This window comes from Phaseolus vulgaris, chromosome 6 (genome assembly GCF_000499845.2).
Source record: "Phaseolus vulgaris cultivar G19833 chromosome 6, P. vulgaris v2.0, whole genome shotgun sequence".
Taxonomy (NCBI): domain Eukaryota; kingdom Viridiplantae; phylum Streptophyta; class Magnoliopsida; order Fabales; family Fabaceae; genus Phaseolus; species Phaseolus vulgaris.
In genome coordinates, this window is record NC_023754.2 from 24895923 (window position 1) to 24914149 (window position 18227).

Consider the following 18227-nt stretch of genomic DNA (forward strand, 5'->3'; position numbering starts at 1 on the left):
AAGCAAAATGTAAACATATTCTCACATTAATTACATAAAGTGGTTCAACTTCAACCATTTCAGTCAATATATTAATTTATTCTTAAAAAAGACAATCCTGCAAGCAAAAATTGGAGTTAGTGACCATGTCACCCCACATCAAGATCTTATAACCTAATATATTGAAAAAAAATAAGACTAGCTTTCCTTACCTGAACTTAGCAGATCTCACTAAGAACTCCAAATCTACCAAAAGCTCTGAAGCTAAAAGAGTCATATGCAAAGCATAGACAGAGACAAACCTAAATAACTGAATATTCTATTTATATGTTCTTTTCATTTTAATAATAAAATATTAAAGTGTCATTTAAAATATACCACTTCTACTCTAAAGTTATTTTCTAGATCTTACAATTTTCTTAAAGTATATTCTAATTCATTATAAACTTATAAGTATATGTATTTTTTAAATATATTATTATAAACTTATGTTAATGAAAATATTTATTAAATTATGACAATATATTTAAACATAAGTTTATAATGAATTAGACTATTACAATAATAATATATTTAAAAAATTGTAGAGACACATAAACTTATGATAAAATTAAAAAATGGTATTAATTGTTTATCTGAACACAATAAATATATTATATTAAAATATCATTTTTATCCATGACTTTGGAAAGGAAAATAAATGTTTCAACAACTTATATTTTAAATTAATATTAATTATTTATTTGAACGTAATAAATGAAATATTTTTTTAAGACTTTTAAACATTAATAGAGAACAATATTTAAGAGTTGTTGACTTAATGCATGGTAGGAAAACTATTTAGAAGCATCAGAATTATCTATTCACGGTAAGAAAATATTAAATATAAATCAATTTTAGATAAAAAAAAATCTAAATTAGAGACTATTTTATTTTATAGACTATTTTTTTTTAAAAAAATTAGTTTTTATTATTATTAAATGGTTTCTAAATTGGTATCTAATTAGCTACCAAAATTTTAGTTATTAAATTTAAAATATAAATAATGGGTAGCTAATTAAATATCAATTTAGAAACTATTTAACAATAATAAAAACTAATTTAGAAACCAACATTTTTTTAGTCTCTAAAATGATCTCTAATTTAGTCACTATAGTAACTGATTATTTTTTGTCTCTAAAATTGGTTTCTATTTCATGATTTTCTTGTAGTATTTGAACCTACAAATATTAAAATGAACACTACTAAAAAATTATTAAATAAAAACTAATTTAAGACAACAAAAATTAGTTGTTATATTTTAGAAACTAAAAATAAATATTTATATCTAAATTATGATTATAGATAATTTCTAAATAGGTATGATATATAATATATCTAAAATAGGTTAAGGTTACAAAACAATAAAAAAATAATTTTTTTTCTCTCTCCTTATATATATAAAAATATTTGAAAATAAGTTTTTTTTGTATAACTGAGTCCCACATTGAATGAGTTTCTTTTGTTTTTCTCATGACTTGACTATATATAGAAAAACATCCTTATATGTATAAAAAATAAAATATTTGTTTTTCCAAATTTTGAAATTTACATATTCTTATGTTAAGTTTTCTTCTAGTTAAAGAATTTCTTTTTCTTCTTACATAATTTATATTTGTATTTGTATTAGAAAATTCTTATTGCTGACAAGGAATGAGGTGTGAGATAGCTTGAAGATGTTTCTTCCCAAGAGGTATTTATTATTTGCTTTTTCTTCTTTTACAGTATAGAAAAATTGTTTTATTTTTTAGTAATTTTTTTATTTAATAAGTTTTTAAATGTTCAAAATTCTAGAAAAATATACTCTCTGATCAGTTGTTTACAGTTATTTGGTAATAATTTGTAGAAAATTTTGTATAATAAAAAATTAAAATATATAATATGTATAATAAAATAATAAACATTGATTTTGTATATAATAATTAACGACTTCTTAACCTAATTAACTTTTTCACTAAATATTAGCTTTTTCGCCTGCATTAATTAAATATAAATACGTATTTCAGTAAAATCTTATTTTATTATTATGAAAGAGTATTTGGTTTTTTTTTTATAGTAGTAACTTATCAAATTTTACTATAATAATTATTTTGAAATTTTTATCTCTTCATATTTTCTTATAATTTTTATCTTTTAATAATGGAAACTGTATATAAAAGTTGTTTTTTTTAAATAAATATACTGAGTCTTATTTCATCACAAGAGAGGAATAATTCAGCATTATTGGGAGCACTAACCTTAGTATTTTTTTACCATAATGGTTTTAAACGTCACAACACTTGGTAAATATTTACTATGGCGTGTGATTTTTTTGAGTGGTGAAAAAAGCTTGAAGAAATTAAATACTTTAATTCATTGTAAAAAATAATGATTTTCCTTAATTAATGAAGGAAGTAAATATACTGGTTATTAGTATTATACAAGTAAAATCCACATGAAGATTACAGTCAAGAAGCGGTGACGGACTTTAACGTTTTCTTTAACCGCAGTAACGGCCGTCAATAACCACCGATCACTTTCCGGCGGGCCGTAAATGTCTGGCGCAGAAGAAGGCTCCGAGAATCCGTTGCGGTGTCCGTTTCAGTTCTTCGTCCGCACGGTGTCGACGGGGCCCAGCATAGTGATGACCGGTTACCCGGAAGAAACAGTGAAATCTGTCCTTGTGAAGATCGCGTGGGTGACGGGAATGCCGCTGAGAGAACTGAGAGTGATATACAAGGGAAAACAGCTTCAATTGGAGAAGGCTCTGGTAGAGTGCGGCATCGAGAACGATTCCAATCTCAACATCGTTGGTCACTTGCGCAGCGGATTGTACCCCGCGGCGTCGCGCTCTGTCGACTATCTGCTCTCCCTGCTCGCGCACGCCTCCAGCAACACGCGGTGCGCGTGTGAGGCCTTGAAGACCGTGAAGGCTGTCTCCACGCGCCACTTCAGCCTCCCCGGTTTCGTGGAGCTCTTCGCGGTCTCTAATGCCCCCGCAATGCTGGCCTCGTTCTACCACTCGCCACGTGGATCGGGTACCAGGCAACTTGCCGAGTCTTGCATAACCAATTTCATGAGTTGCGCGCGCGCGAAGAATTGGCAGAGTGTTTCCACTGGTGTGGTGATGGAGTTTTGCAAGCAGCTTAGACAGTTTGGGCGTGGAGGCCATGATCATTTGTACCTTTCGTGTAGAAAAACTTTGGGGCTTTTGTTGAATACAATTGGGGTTTCCTATGATTTTGGGAGTGTGGAAAGGAGGGTTTCGCTTCACGATGTTTTTTCCTTTGTTCCTGAGCTTGTGGATGCCTTGTTAGTGGGCTTGGATAATAATAAACGGTGTTGGAGTACCATCACGACGCCTTCGTCAGAAGAGGTTTCGGATTTGACAATATTCTTGGCCCCTTTGAGGAATGCAATTATTCTTCAGAAGCAATTGTTGGGGGGTTTTGTGATTGGTGATGATGGAAAATGTAGTGTGGAGAAGGAGGATGATCAGTTGCTTGCGGAAGAAGTTGATTATCTTCGGCTTGTGTTTGTTCGGCTGTTGAGCAAAATGGATGAGTGTTTTCGCTGCATGGCGGTATGCTTGGCGGGCAAGGAATCTGGTTGGACGGATTTTGTTCTCTGTCCCTCATGGTCTGAATATCTTAGTATCTTGAAGGATTTGTATGATACTTCTAAGGTCTTTGATGATGCGGAGGAAATGTTTTGGACAGTTTTGAGGTTTCATAAGAATATGCTGTCTGCGCTTGTTGTTGGGTTTGTGAGGAGAGATGGTGATCATCGATGGGTTCTTGATAACAAGAGTGTGACCAATTTTGAGTGTAGGAGGCATTTGGCGATGATGCTGTTCCCTACTGCAAACGAAGACTTTGACATGTTTCATGAGATGCTTATTGACAGGTCTCAGGTACTGGTGGAGTCTTTTGAGTACATAAGACGAGCGAACCCGGAGTCACTCCGTTCTGGTCTGTTTATAGAATTCAAAAATGAGGAAGCTACAGGACCGGGTGTGTTGCGGGAGTGGTTTGCTCTGGTGTGTCGAAGAATATTTGATCCACGACGTGTTCTTTTTGTGGCTTGCCCGAATGACGGCAGGAGATTTTATCCAAATTCTGGTAAGTTTTATCTGGAAACTAAATTTATGTCTTTTTCTCTTTTTATCCAAATTCTAGTGACAATTTTTCTTAAATATGTTGAGCAAGTGTTTAGTGTTTAAAACCTTTAAATAAGGGAGGCGCAGAGCTAAAACAAAGCCTACTTATTTATAAATGGGTTATAGCTTAAACGCAATAAAAAAATTGTGGAAACGAAGTTCTAGCTCTTGACTGCCTGAAGGATGACAAACTTGGGGGTATGCCCACATAGTTTAGTTGAGAATAGGTCTTATTTGTCTATCAATTAGCAATAGTTCCTCTGGCATGTAAAGTTTATAGGCTAATCTCTATCTTTTTTAAGGGGCTCCAACGTGTAGTAATTTTTTTTGTTTCTTTCACATGGGACACCGCCAAAACAGCTAAACAGTTCAGATTTGATCAATTGAAGGTTACTAGCAATTGAATGATCGTAATCACTTGTAATGTATTTGTCCATTTACTGACTGCTTGTGATATCTGCTATTGAGCAATCACTATTATGCGTTAGTTATAACATGATCCTATCCTTTTTGATCTTTCTCAGTGGTTTGCTATGCCAGAGTGTCATTTTCACCTGGAAAGTGCCGTTTTCTTTCCCTCATTGATGCCATCTTCATTCTATTTTTTTTGTTAATTTTGGCTGATCTAAAGTGAGATGTGTAAGTCAGGTCAATAATTTTAACCAAAACATTTTGTAAACGTGATCCACTTTAAATCAGTGGGAGATAGACCATAGTTTTGTCATTTTTACACATCTTATCATGTTAGACAAGCTAAATTCTGATTTTTCACTCTAGGAAAACATATCAAACCATCAAGCAATCGATATGGGATAAACTAAACTGTTGACCTTTTCATCAATACCCATATTCCGCATTGTGTAACATGTCCAAATTCCAATAATTAGCATTTTGTCTCTAATAATAAGCTTGAGTTCCCATTAGTTAATACTAGGTAGTTGCTTAGTCAGTGTTGAGTATTGATGTGTTTTGCTATATATCTTTATTACTAGATATTGTCAGAGATCTTTTGCTCAATCATGTTTAGTTTATTCTTTGTCTACTTAACTGCAGCATCTAAGGTACATCCTCGGCACCTTGAATACTTTAGGTTTGCTGGTCGAATTATTGCATTGGCTTTGTTGAAAAAGGTGCAAGTTGGTATTGTTTTTGATCGTGTATTTTTCTTACAATTGGCTGGACTTCGTGTTACCTTAGAAGATATACGGGATACAGATCCTTGCTTGTACAGAAGCTGCAAGCAAATATTGGAGATGGATGCTGATTTCATTGATACGGATGCATTAGGACTGACATTTGTTAGAGAGTTGGAGGAATTAGGATGCAGGAAAGTTGTTGAGCTATGTCCTAATGGGAAAAACATTTTATTGAATAGTCAGAACAGGGAGCACTATGTTGATCTTCTCATACAGAATTGTTTTGTAACATCCATATCTGAGCAGGTGTCAAATTTTGCCCAGGGTTTTGCTGATATTCTTTCCAGCTCAAAGCTTAAACAGTTCTTCCAATGTTTAGAGCTTGAAGATCTTGATTGGATGCTGCATGGGAGTGAAAATACAATCTCTATTGAAGATTGGAAGGCACATACCATGTACAAGGGCTATAAAGAGTCTGATTGTCAGATATCTTGGTTTTGGGAGGTGTGTTGGTTACTGGCCTTCCCTTGTTTTTTCTTTTCACAGTATATTTTTCTCTTGTTCTTCCTTTTTGCAGATTCCTTTGCTAATATTATTTTACAACACTTATTTTCACATTCAAGAACATATTAAATCAATTTCCCCTAATATGATTTTGTTTTTATAAGCAGGAGTGCCTTTTTTGGGCCGCAGTTATATACTGCATGGCTGTCCCATATGTCAGTCTCTGTTTCCATTTTGTCCAGTGTAGCAAAAAGGGCTTTATTGCCTTACTGCTTCTTGGAACACCATCACTCTCTTGGCTATTTATAAAGCTATCATCCCCCTTTCCACCAAGGCATTGTTTGCTTTGTTACATCTTAAAGCCACTATTGAAGTCTACTTTTCTAACTGATCATCAATCATGTTAGAGCTCTCATCCGTGTTTATTTAAATTATTTCTTTCATCAGCACATCCTGGTAGTTTCAGCATTTGATGTACAAATGTCCCCCCATAAATTCAGTCATGTCTCCAATTTTTTTTTTTTTGTTATGAATCAAGAATTATAATTTGGATACTTTAGTATACAACATATTTTTCCTCTGCTGAAACCTGACTAATAAAATTATGTTACCGATTATCATCAGTTTGAGCACTTATTCACATAGCACATAGTTTCCCATTAATATGAATAAACTTTTTTGAAGTTGAATTACAGAATCTTGTTATGCAATGGTGAGTTCATCGAAAAGGCTTGAATGTAGTTTCACAGTTTTCGAGATGCAAAAAATCTTAATAACAAGTTCTTTCTTGTTACTATTTACTATCTATTAGTATTATTTAATTGGGATCTTGTTTTCTTTGGAAGCATTTCAAATAAATCATTATTTCGAGGTTTGATTAGTGATGCTGTGTTGTTAATTTTTAATATAATATTTTTGGGGAAAAAAACTTGGCAGATTGTTAGGAGAATGTCAGCACAACAAAGGAGGATTCTGATTTTCTTTTGGACATCTGTGAAATATTTACCAGTTGAAGGATTCTGTGGTTTGTCTTCCCCTCTATTCATTTGCAAGACTGCAGAATCTAGCAATCGCCTGCCCTCATCTCACACATGTTTTTACCAGCTGTTTTTACCTAAGTATCCATCTATTGCTGTTATGCAAGATCACTTTGGAGTCATCACTCAAGAACACATTGCTTGTAGTTTTGGTATTAGTTAAATACACCAACAATGAGTACTAACGGTTTGACTGCATATTAAAGAAATATAGGTTCTCGATCTTGTACATATTATAGGGTAGAATAGGATTATTGATCTCAAAATGATAAACTAAAAAGTCTCTCCAGTCATGTTTCTCATATCAATTCTGGATGCACTGCAATGGCAAGTGTTTATACCATCAAAAATATTTTGAATTTTAAATATAATATTATAAATTATCTTATAAGTTGAAATTCGTATCTAGTTATATACTGTTTCTAGTTGATGATTACATTTAATACATTGGTATTGTTGATCGATAGATCTTGGAATGAATATTTTTAAGTTAGAGTAGACATGAAATTTTGTATAGACTGTGGCCTTTAGTACTTAATGATAAATTTTCAAATAATATCACAATTAATAATTGTTTTCTGATTAAGAAACAACTTTTAGTTAATTTTGATACAGGACATAAAGCTCCAATTCATTGTCATAGAATATATATTGGGTAAAATTTGTATAAGTTTTCCATAGCTTTACCATCTAGTTTCGTAATCAAATGTTAATACATGATTTTTTTTAAAAGAATAAACAATCTCTATTAAATATGGATTATAAAGATTTTAAATAAACATTTAATTACGTAATTAGAAAACTTAACGAACATATATAATATAAATAATTTGATATATATCCATTTATTTCTGTCCATTTTTATTATTATTTACCTTCCAACTACCTGTTATTTTGGAACATGAGTCGTCTACAAAGCAGAAAACTCTTGCATACATTTTGTTAATAAATAGGTAAAGTCTACTGCTTCATGTTCATTTAGTATCCGCGCAGAACACGATTTGATTAGAGACATGCATTCAGATAGAATTACTTTGCAATATTAAAAGTTTAATGTGGGCGAGGACAGTTTAAAAAAGGAAAACATTATTGTTTAAAAACAAGAATATAAATTATAAAGTTTATTCAAACCTAAAGAAACACAGTAACACACCATCACAAACTCATTTAACCCTGCCAATAAATATCACTCCTGTGCTCCCGCACCAGCAGCTTAGCTCACTTCAACACACGACTCGTAAAAATTATGATGTCATCCCTTGGCAAGCATGCTGATGTGGGGCCAAGTGTCGTGCTTACACGTAGGTATACCCTCCATACAACTCCATACAACCGAAGACTTAACCATCATATAATATAACAATAATAATATAAAGCTAAAGAAATAAAATAGGAGAAAGCTTTTCAACTTGGCATGCAAAATGGTAGAGCTGATCCCCACAAGTAGGACCATTTAAACTTCTTTTCTTACTCACACAGTCCATGGGTCTAAGCTTCAGCTTTCTCAACAACAGCAACCTCTTCCGCTGGCTCAGCGGGTTTCTCTTCCTTTGTGGTTGCTGCTTCCGTTTCAGTAGTGGTCTCCTCTGCTGTTGCCTCTTCTTTCACTTCGTCAGTTTTCTCTTCTGCTGACTTCTCTTCCTCTGCCTTCGCTTCCTCTGTCTCCTTTGTCTCTCTCTCTTCGCTCACAACTTCAACTGGAACTTCGGTTGTTGTACCATCTGGGGTTTCTTCTGTAGTTGTTTCTGCTGCTGCTTCGGCGCTTTCCTTCTTTGGTTCTTCGGTGGTAGATTCTGGGGCAGGAACCTCATCGGCTGGTTGTTCTGGGGCAGGAACCTCGGCAGCTGGTTGTTCTGGGGCAGGAACCTCAGTGGCTACTTGTTCCGGGGTTGCTTCCAGGGTCTTGGTTACCTCTGTTGCTTCAGTATCTTGCACTGTTGCTGGTACTTGCTGTGCAACCTGTGACATTTCTAATTTTATTTTAACAAAGTCTTGTGCCAAGCTTAACGAAGGTGGATTGGAAACAGGAAAAACCAACAAAGTTGATGGGAGAGACCTCAGTGAAAGATCACATAATCACTACTTTAACGTGTTATAAGATGAATTTTAATCGTTTAATCGACTGGCTTAAAAAGTAAAGTGTCAACTTGGTAATACAAAATAATTATTTGCCTTTTATTTTAACGTACATGTTCAACTTGGTTTCGAGGGTGTTAACTAGCTTCAACAATTAGTTGGGCTAGATGGATTGAGCTTTAAAGAAATTAATGATAGTCTAGTTATGGGCAAGAAAAAAAAGCTTACGTAATAAATTGATCTGTCATGTTGTTTCGATAATACATTCAACTGTGATCTTTATACCAGAAAAAAATAAACGAGGTCCACATGAACTGTTGATCGCAGTCCAATTTCACACATCAATGAATATTTCAAAGATATCAGTCAACTGGAAAATGATTCGTGATTCATATATATCAAAATAAATCAATGATTAAAAAAACAATGAAACATGTTGATTCCTTCAAATCTCGTACAGTTTAAGTGGGCGATCGCAGCTATAATTTATGGATTGCATATTGATGATTATCAAATACCGCAGCAACAAAAAGAAGGATAGATCGGGAAGAACCAAAATGAAATTAACATCAAGTGCTTTATATTAAGACTAGCTATTAATTACCATCGCAAGTGCAACGTGTATATATATATATAACTTGGTAGATCGCACCTTTGCACGTAATAAAAAACCAAACTGATTCTTTGATCGATATAGAGTGAATAACACAAGAAAAAAGAAAGTGAAGAAACGGTTATTATTTTAGTTTTTATTTTCATCGTGTGCATGTAGGAACCATATAAACTACTGATACACACGTGGAGCAATACAGGAATGTACAAAACAATAGAGGCAATAAACAACGAAACTGTGTCTTTGAATTACCTCAACACTGGCCATTTGGAAAGGAGAGGGGGATTAAAAAAGGCTGAAAGTTGAAGGTTGGAGGGTGTGTAAACGAGCGAGGAAGACAGAGAGAAAGAGTGCTTGTTATTGTGAGTGAGGTGATCAAAGTGAGAGAGGTTTATATAGAGGTGCAGTGTGATGAACAGTAGACGCAACTCCAAAGAGAGAAAGAGCGTGTGATTTTGTGTGCGGTGTGATCACTTGGAAGAATCTTTTTCAAAGAGATGGCTCATATCACTGACACAAAATAAAAGACACTACTAGTATACCCAGTTGTCAATGTCTTTCCTTTTCATTGTTTATCTATTATCTCTGCAAAATAACATAAAAAAAAACTGTAAAAGTATATCACACCTTACGATACAATTATTTGATAGAAATTATAGTTTGACACTAACCAAAAAATTTCACATTAATATTATGAATTGTCTAATAGATGTATTTTACAGTGACTCACCCCTCTTATTTGATACGTGTATAATATATATGGCAATTGAGTGAAACTGTGAGAACATTCTTTTTTATGGTCCATTTTACTAAATATAGTGTAATTCCTAATCGTTATTTTAGAACGAGATTTCTCTTTTAAATTATTTTACAGTAAAAATGTTAAATTGAGTGGACTAAATTTCTGTAAGACAACTCGCAGAATAAAAACGTTATTATTAAAGATTTTAAAACCAAGTAGCATTTTCTGTCATGTATTCATTATTAAAGAATCTAACTAATATCGTTTATATTTTACTCAGATCACAAAATATTTACGGGGTGACTACTGTAAAGACCCCGTTTCACAGGTGGGGTTGTATGTGTTTTGGAGTTGTATTACTTCAACCTATTCTTTTTTACTCTTTTTTTTTCTATTATTATCATACCAGTTATTTAATTTATATTTTTTCTCTTTGTAGAATAATATAGTAACACCTTAAAATATGTGCTCTACGTCTCTACCCTTGAGAATGGACCCAGCTTTTCCCTGGATCGGAAAGCTAGCCAGCTAGGCACCCAAAATGGAGCAATCATAAATAATGGAAAACAAATGAAGAAAAGATATAATAATTTAGAAAGACAAGAACAACACATGAAAGACCTTTAATTGAAACCGTACCCAATTACTCCACTTCTGTAGATAATTAGCATGGCTATACACCAACAAAATCGGGGCTTGGTTAATGCTGTTTTCTAATTGTAGAGCTAATTAAATGTAGATAAATTAGTGTGTACTTAGCAACTCTGGCATGTACTATTAGGAAGTTTTAAAAAGAAGGGTGTGTTTTTGCTTTCCCTGTTATGGTCAAGGTAAGTTGTTTAACCAAAATTTTAAGGTTAGAGAGTTTTGGTGTGGATGAAGCAAAACTTGAAAAGGACATTTGGAAAAATGGGCAATGAAAAGGCAACAAAGGGAAATAGGGCGGTGGTCGATGTGGGACCCATGATGAATTGGCATCATTAACCTCCAAAATCCAAATGGAAATGGTGGAGCCAGGTGGGAAAAAATAGAAAATAAAAAACAACAACAGAAAGAAGAAGTTAATTGCGTGGACAACTTTTGGTTCCCTGAATCGGCCCATTTCCACTGCTAATAGCCTTGGGAATCCCTCTTTCAAAAAGATTAAAACTTCACATGGTCCCACTTCCTATGCTTTCCACCCCTTTCATCTCCCACGTCACTAACAAATCCCTTCTCTGCATTTGCCTCACCTCATTCCCTCCATCACTTCACAATACAAAATTACCTTCTTTCTAAGACACCATCATGCTGCTCTTCAAATTATATATATATAAAAGAAAACACCATCGTGGATGAATCTTCACAATAATTATGCTCATATATAGTAGCAAGATAATAATATCAATTCCAATTCTGAACGTAAGCTCAAGTATTTCCTTCTCCAATTACCTGTTCCCACCATGTAATAAAGTAATCGCAACTCTCATACATGAAATCATCATTCCGACATTCTACCGTTTTTTTGTAGTATCAAAGAGAAACACTAATGTAATTGCAATCCGAAATAGGTTTTGAAAGTAGCACCACACAAGTCGATGTACCAAAGTAGTGTGTGGAGAAGTGTTTGTGATATTTACCACAAGAAAAAAAGCTAGAAGGAATTGGCTGTAAAGCGACAAATTTTAGGTGAAAAAGTTTAGGGGCGGTGGAGAGTCCCCACTCTAGAATGGACGCCACACATCCTCAACGTAAGTTGTTCCATTTCGTATGATTTGATAGCCTTCCACCAATACAAATCCGCCACGTGGATGCTAACTAGGATTACACCTTTGAATGTGTTCACGTTTTGCTGTCTTGGCTATTATGGGCGTGATTCTCTCACATAGTAACATGCGATGCTCGGTTTTCCAACCAGGTGACTGAATCATTCCAACGTTGATGACGTGGACCAGTAATCGCCCACCTCATGTGGGCCTTCACTCGTGGTCTAGTCCATCGCAGATTCCTTTCCTGCATCATCATGCTCCTATATTCTACTCTTTTTAGGCTTAACTATTCTTCACCTTCCACTTAATTACTCATTGTTTATTAATATTTTATGTTTTCTCTCTATTTACAGAGAATCCGATGATGCATGTATTTGTTTCATGATAATATTTTGATTAGGAATGCGTAATCATGATAACATTACGATGGGAAGTGGAATCAGAAATCGCTGCTGCTGCTGCTGCTGCGGTCAATCGTAGTTTGGTTTGAGACAGCGACTTGTCCATTCCCAGTTCCAAATGCTCTGCCACTTTGTAACCACGGAACAAGAAAGTTGCCCAAATGCACATTCATACACAATCACTCTCTATTCTTTTTTCCTATCAATCAACAAATAAATAAATCTCATCATGCATTCTTAGGATAAAAAAACACTCATCCTTATCATCCTCTCCGGAAACTAAACTTCTCCAGTACTCTTTTAATTCCAAAATATATATTCTAATTTATTCAAATATAAAACAATCATCAATTCTGGGTTGTTTCTTTTTGCCGACAATTTCTAAAATTCAAAGGCAATAATCAATTTCGTAAGGAAACACTTTTATGTTTTTTTTACAAAAATATTTTTTTAGAAGCAAATACGTAGAAGCTAAACCTTACATATTTTAATATTTTTTTTACTGAGAACAAATATTGATTCAACAAACTAATCATATAAACTGCATTATAACCTAGTTTTTTTTTTAAAAAAAAGATTTATTTTTATATAAGCTCTTATTTTATGTAAAAAAAAGCTTTTAAATACAAAATATTTTATTTAATTGAAAATACAATATTTCATATTTGTACTTAATTCTGAAATAAGAAACTAAAGAATGCAAAAAGATATGAACTTCACATAATCAAGAGAACGGGTACATAGAGGAAACCGTTTCATATCTGCTAACATGTAAGGTATCTTATTTCATGTGATGTATGTGTGATAATTGGGTTGAAAGTCAATGTGTTCACCGTAATGATCTCTTATAACATTTTCTAAATTTTAAATTGATGGATTTGAATGAGAAACAAAATAAAATTTGAAAGAGTGTTTGGGTAGCTATTGTGAGCATGATTTTGAACCAAAAAACATGCTTATTTTTACGCAAGGAAAAGTATATAATGTATAAGTTTTTTTTGTATGGACAACTGAAAACATGAGTTTTGATATCAAATAAAATGCTTAATGCTAAGTTTTTATATTCAGACGGTGTTCAAAGGAATGTTTATGTGATTAGGTAGTAGACAACTATATATGAGGGATTAATTGGCATCATCAAAGTTTTTGTTTTTTTTTGCGTAATGATAATATCTCCCAAAGTATAGGGGGATTTACTCTTTTTGCAGGCCAAGAGATAAGTATGCTTGGTGTCATTGGTTGCTAGTTAGACACTTAACCATAACAAGATGAGTAACTTAATCTCTTAAGTTCAAGGTCTAAAGTCTCAGGGGCAACAATCTTGTAAACAAGATATTGAGGAATGGTGGACTTAGAGTTCAACTGTTTTGTAGGACAGAAATATATGACTAAATGTGTTAAATGTTTTTGTATCAATGCTCCCTGTTATAGTATTTCCAGTGTTGCTAACGTATTTGTGTGACAGATAGGAGTCAAACCCATTATTTAGCTAGATGTAATTGGGTGCAGGGAACTACAACTTATTAAACTATGTGATCTTTTGTATTGGAACACATGTGTTTTTTTTTAATTTATTTTATTATTTTGCCGATAAAAAAACATAATCAAAAGAACATTTGAAAAAATAAATATAGAGAACTCAGTATCTTGAACATTTATATAAAGTAGTAGACTAATATATGAAGTGAGTTTTTCACCGGGTACTTGTATCACTTGTCATTTTGTTCAATGAAAGTTCCACATCGATTAGTATGAAAAAATGGGAAACTACTACAAATTGATGAGTTAATTTGAGTACAACTCAATGATTCTTCTTTTGCAAAGTTCTATTTGTCCCACTTGTTAATTTATAGTTAAATACGGTTCTTATTAAGTAGTATTTGTAAAAGTCTCGAATTGAATATTATGAACAAGAAAATGGTAAGAAACTATTACAAAAATAGTTATGGGAATCGAATGGTTTCCCCATAAAATTCAATAGATAATTATGGAACTTTAGTGGTTTCGCCATAACTTAAGTTTTTTTTTTTTTCCTCCTTGTAAAAATTACATGTTGAGTTATAGTTTTGGTGTCAAATGTTCTACATTAAACCGACACACGTACATAAAAACAAGTTTTCTTCATCTTTGTAACTCTATACATTCATCAAAGTTTGTACAACATTCCTTATCTTAAGTTCTTTTCTTGATTTTGACTATATTGGCAAGACATATCCCTTACGGAAGAAAAAAAAAAAACATTATCTTTGTTATAGATATTGTTGTTCATCTTATTTCTCTAACTCTTCTACATTTATTAAATGTTCTTATTGATTAGTATAAGTGAGTTAATATTTTTTAACATAATTTTATATTTGTATTTACCAGTTAAGCTTATGAGTCATCTTCTTTTTCTTTGTATTCTCTTAAAAATATTTCAATATCCTTATTGCTTCCACTTTTAGTGTTGTAGAATTATCAATATTCTATATCTCGTTTTACATACCTACAAATTTACATTAAGTCATTCTTTACAAACTAAAATTAATGATTATTTATTAATATCATTTTACATAATTCTCTTTTGTCGAACATTCACTTGTTCTACTTGTCTATTTTAGATGAATATACGAAGGTCTTACATTGAAATAATGAAAATAAAATTATTTTTAAGTGGATATTTACAAAGGTTTCACCAATAATAATGAAAATACAATTTTTCTTAAGTGGATATTTACAAAGTCTCACATCGAATAATATAAAGAAGAGAATGTGGAAAACTATTATAAAGAAAAAAAATATTAATTTCCCTCATATCTTAATATTTACATTATCTAACTATGAAAAAAAAATAAAAAATTCAGACAAGTTGTGGTTGCGGATGAATTTATTTAATATGAATAATTTAAGATATATGAAAAACTTATGATATATTTTTTAAAAAATAGCATCAATGATCATCATGTAAAAATAATATTGTCTATGTTCTTTGTCTAAAATAAGAATACATCAAAATAAATATTGTGGATGAGTGAGTGGGAGGATCTCTTGTTTAGACCTTTCCTCTCACATAAGTAAAAATTATAAGGGATGTCCCGTAAATGATATTGATCATTTCATAAATATAACTATTATAATGTAGTTATATATATACAATATATAAAATTAAATATCAATTAAATTTTAATAATTTTAAAAATATTTATTATATTATTAATAACAACATATAATTATAAATAATAAAATAAAATTATAATATCAACAAAATATATATAGTTATATAAAATAACAAATGTATATAATAATAAATATTATTTTCATAAATGTTAATATATTTAATAAATTTATTTGAATTTAATAGAAAATTATTTTATATTACAAAATAAGAGTAATTATGAATATTATATATTAGAAAAAAATAATTAATTCAAACCTAAAAAAAAGTTATACCATAATCTATTATTAAAATATTTTCTAATAACAAGGATAAATTTTTAAACTTACATTTTACACTTTTAAAATAATTTATAAATTCTCTCATAACATCACTCACAAATTTAAGTAAATCATCCTCACAAATTCACTCTATCATCCATCAATCCAAACAACGTTACACATCTTCTCTAATTCACTATCTCTCCTCTCATTTCACAAATTAATTTAGATATTAATAACTTTTTAATTTTTAAAATAATATTTAATTTAGTTAAGTATGTATCAGAAAAAGATATACTTGAATTCCTTACAGCTAACAAAAATAATATGATATTATAAAAAGTACGTAGAAACCTAAAGTAAGATGTTATTAATGTATAATTATTTAAATATTAAATAAATAAAAATTAGTATATGATTAAAAAAATTTATTGCTAATATTTTAAAATTTAGTGCCTTTGAACAGTAAAAAGTAGCAACGGTGTTTCCTTTGCACTCCAATGCCCAAAATCTTTGGTTATCTCAAATGAAACTTAATATTAGATATTTTTCAAATTTCTAAGATAATATGTAGCTTTTTTTTTATTTTATCTAACTGTCAATTTTTTTCTCCAACATAACAACTTTAAAAAGTTACTTAAATGCACCCCCACAATCAAACGCACTCTTTTATAGTTTATTATCCATCCTAATTTTAATTTAATACAATTTCATGTTATGTATAATAGTAGTAACAGTAATAGTAATGTTTAATTACATAACATTTTAATTCAAAAATTTATAATATAAAAAAGACTGAAAAAATTAAATAAAAATACTCTATTTTTAATTCAATAATTTTTGTTATACATGAGAAATTAATCTAAAACAGTGAAAGCTATTTTAAATTAATAATATTTGTAAAATTTGAAGTAATATATATATATATATATATATATATATAATGCAGTAAAAGAACAATTATTGTATGTAGTAACGGCGATCTCTTGTTTACACTATAAAAAAAAAGTTTCATTCCAGTGAAAAAAAAACAACACATTATACTTGACTTGCTTATTATTCGAAAACGAATAAGTTTAAGATGGTGAATCTAAATTTATTGGATTTGACCGATTAGATTTTAAGGATTGTCGACTTCAAATAATAAAAGTGGTGTGGATATTTATTTGAAAAAAATCAATAAAAATATAATTATATAATAACATTTAAATAGTGAGTAAATGAAAATATTAAATGAACTAAAAATACTCTTTCATTAATATAATATATGAGTAATTGATATAATTATAAATAATTAAATATAATTAAAATATTAATTTATTAATTATGAAGTAAGTGTATCTAATGTAAAAAGTTTGAAAGAATAAGTGTATTTTTAATTTAATATGTTATTTCTTTTTTTTTTTTATCCTCCTATATACTAAAATCTTCTTTCTATCTATATTTCACCTTATTATTAATATAATTTTATAATAAATATTGTTTCCTATTAAAGATCGATAATCTAAAATTTTCTTATGTTGTCTTTAATCTCAGGCATCAACAGATGACTGTTTACAATAGAGTCAGATTATTATTATGTTTCAAATACTTTGCATTCCATTGTTCCTCTTAAATAAACTTTATCTTTGTGTCATTAACAAAACAACGTTTAAAGAAAATAAATTTATTTCTTGATCATGTGATACTTTTGGAGTATGGTTGGTTGGTTTTTGTCAGCGGGGATTGATCAAGTATTGTTTTAACATTTTAATTGATGAAACAAATTGTTAAATGTTAATAATAGAATACCGTGAAATTGAAGTTTGAAAGTCAAGTCTAGGATTCATTGTAGAAGTTGCTTTTGGGAGACACGATTCATTTTGGAAAACGACCACTTGGCCACCATCGTCTTCACTCTGATGTTTCTTTTTGGAACGTTCTTTTATTATTTATCGATAATGTCTTTGCTTCATCGTTTTGTGTCCCAAATTAGCAACATAGCAGGTCCCTTGTGAAAGTTGGGACAGGGATAGTGTGATGTTCTAATAACTTTTAACTGTCGTGAATGATTGTAATGGTTTTTCTATATGGATTTCTAATAGATTGGACTTACATGCAATGATTCAGTGACTCTAACACCCCAACCCTGAACCAGTTAAAGTTGGTTGAATCCTCAACAATCTGGATCACACGTTCCCTTCCAACCTACTATTACGTTTTTTTTCATTTGCCACATTGCACTGCCAGCTGCTACCCCGTATTATTGAAATATATACAAACAATAAGAAAAAAACAGACAAAAAAATGGGTTAGTTTATTAGTAATAGTGAAAATACGTTTGGGGAAGAAAGAAATATATATCATAAATCTTCTAAATTTTTTTTTAAGTGATCAATAAAAACGGATGGATACATCATG

General features: G+C 31.1%; 2 protein-coding genes across 3 annotated transcripts; one reads left to right on the forward strand and one right to left on the reverse strand.

Moving 5' to 3' along the window:
* Window positions 1-1531: 1531 nt before the first annotated feature.
* LOC137832161 (E3 ubiquitin-protein ligase UPL5-like) lies at window positions 1532-7224 on the forward strand. Of its 2 annotated transcripts, XM_068640189.1 has the most exons (4): window positions 1532-1711; window positions 2508-4118; window positions 5210-5796; window positions 6733-7224. In XM_068640189.1, exons 2-4 carry the CDS (start codon window positions 2552-2554, stop codon window positions 6994-6996), a joined length of 2418 nt encoding a protein of 805 aa, XP_068496290.1. In that variant the 5' UTR covers window positions 1532-1711; window positions 2508-2551; the 3' UTR covers window positions 6997-7224. The 2 variants fall into 2 exon arrangements, with proteins under 2 accessions (XP_068496290.1, XP_068496291.1); XM_068640190.1 differs by lacking the exon at window positions 1532-1711 and having other exon boundaries at window positions 2394-4118; window positions 5354-5796.
* A 678-nt stretch (window positions 7225-7902) lies between these two features.
* LOC137832167 (fruit protein pKIWI501-like) lies at window positions 7903-10059 on the reverse strand. Its single transcript, XM_068640195.1, has 2 exons — window positions 9775-10059; window positions 7903-8792 (listed from the first exon to the last, which is right to left on the reverse strand). The coding sequence occupies exons 1-2, from the start codon at window positions 9787-9789 to the stop codon at window positions 8322-8324; spliced, it is 486 nt and encodes a 161-aa protein (XP_068496296.1). The 5' UTR covers window positions 9790-10059; the 3' UTR covers window positions 7903-8321.
* Window positions 10060-18227: the final 8168 nt, after the last annotated feature.

Bases quoted from the DNA above. Each gene is read 5' to 3' on its own strand.
- LOC137832161 (XM_068640189.1), top strand. From the start codon at position 2,552: ATGTCTGGCGCAGAAGAAGGCTCCGAGAATCCGTTGCGGTGTCCGTTT. The intron at 4,119-5,209 runs GTAAGTTTTATC...ACTTAACTGCAG, and splicing joins GAGATTTTATCCAAATTCTG to CATCTAAGGTACATCCTCGG. The intron at 5,797-6,732 runs GTGTGTTGGTTA...AAAACTTGGCAG, and splicing joins AGATATCTTGGTTTTGGGAG to ATTGTTAGGAGAATGTCAGC.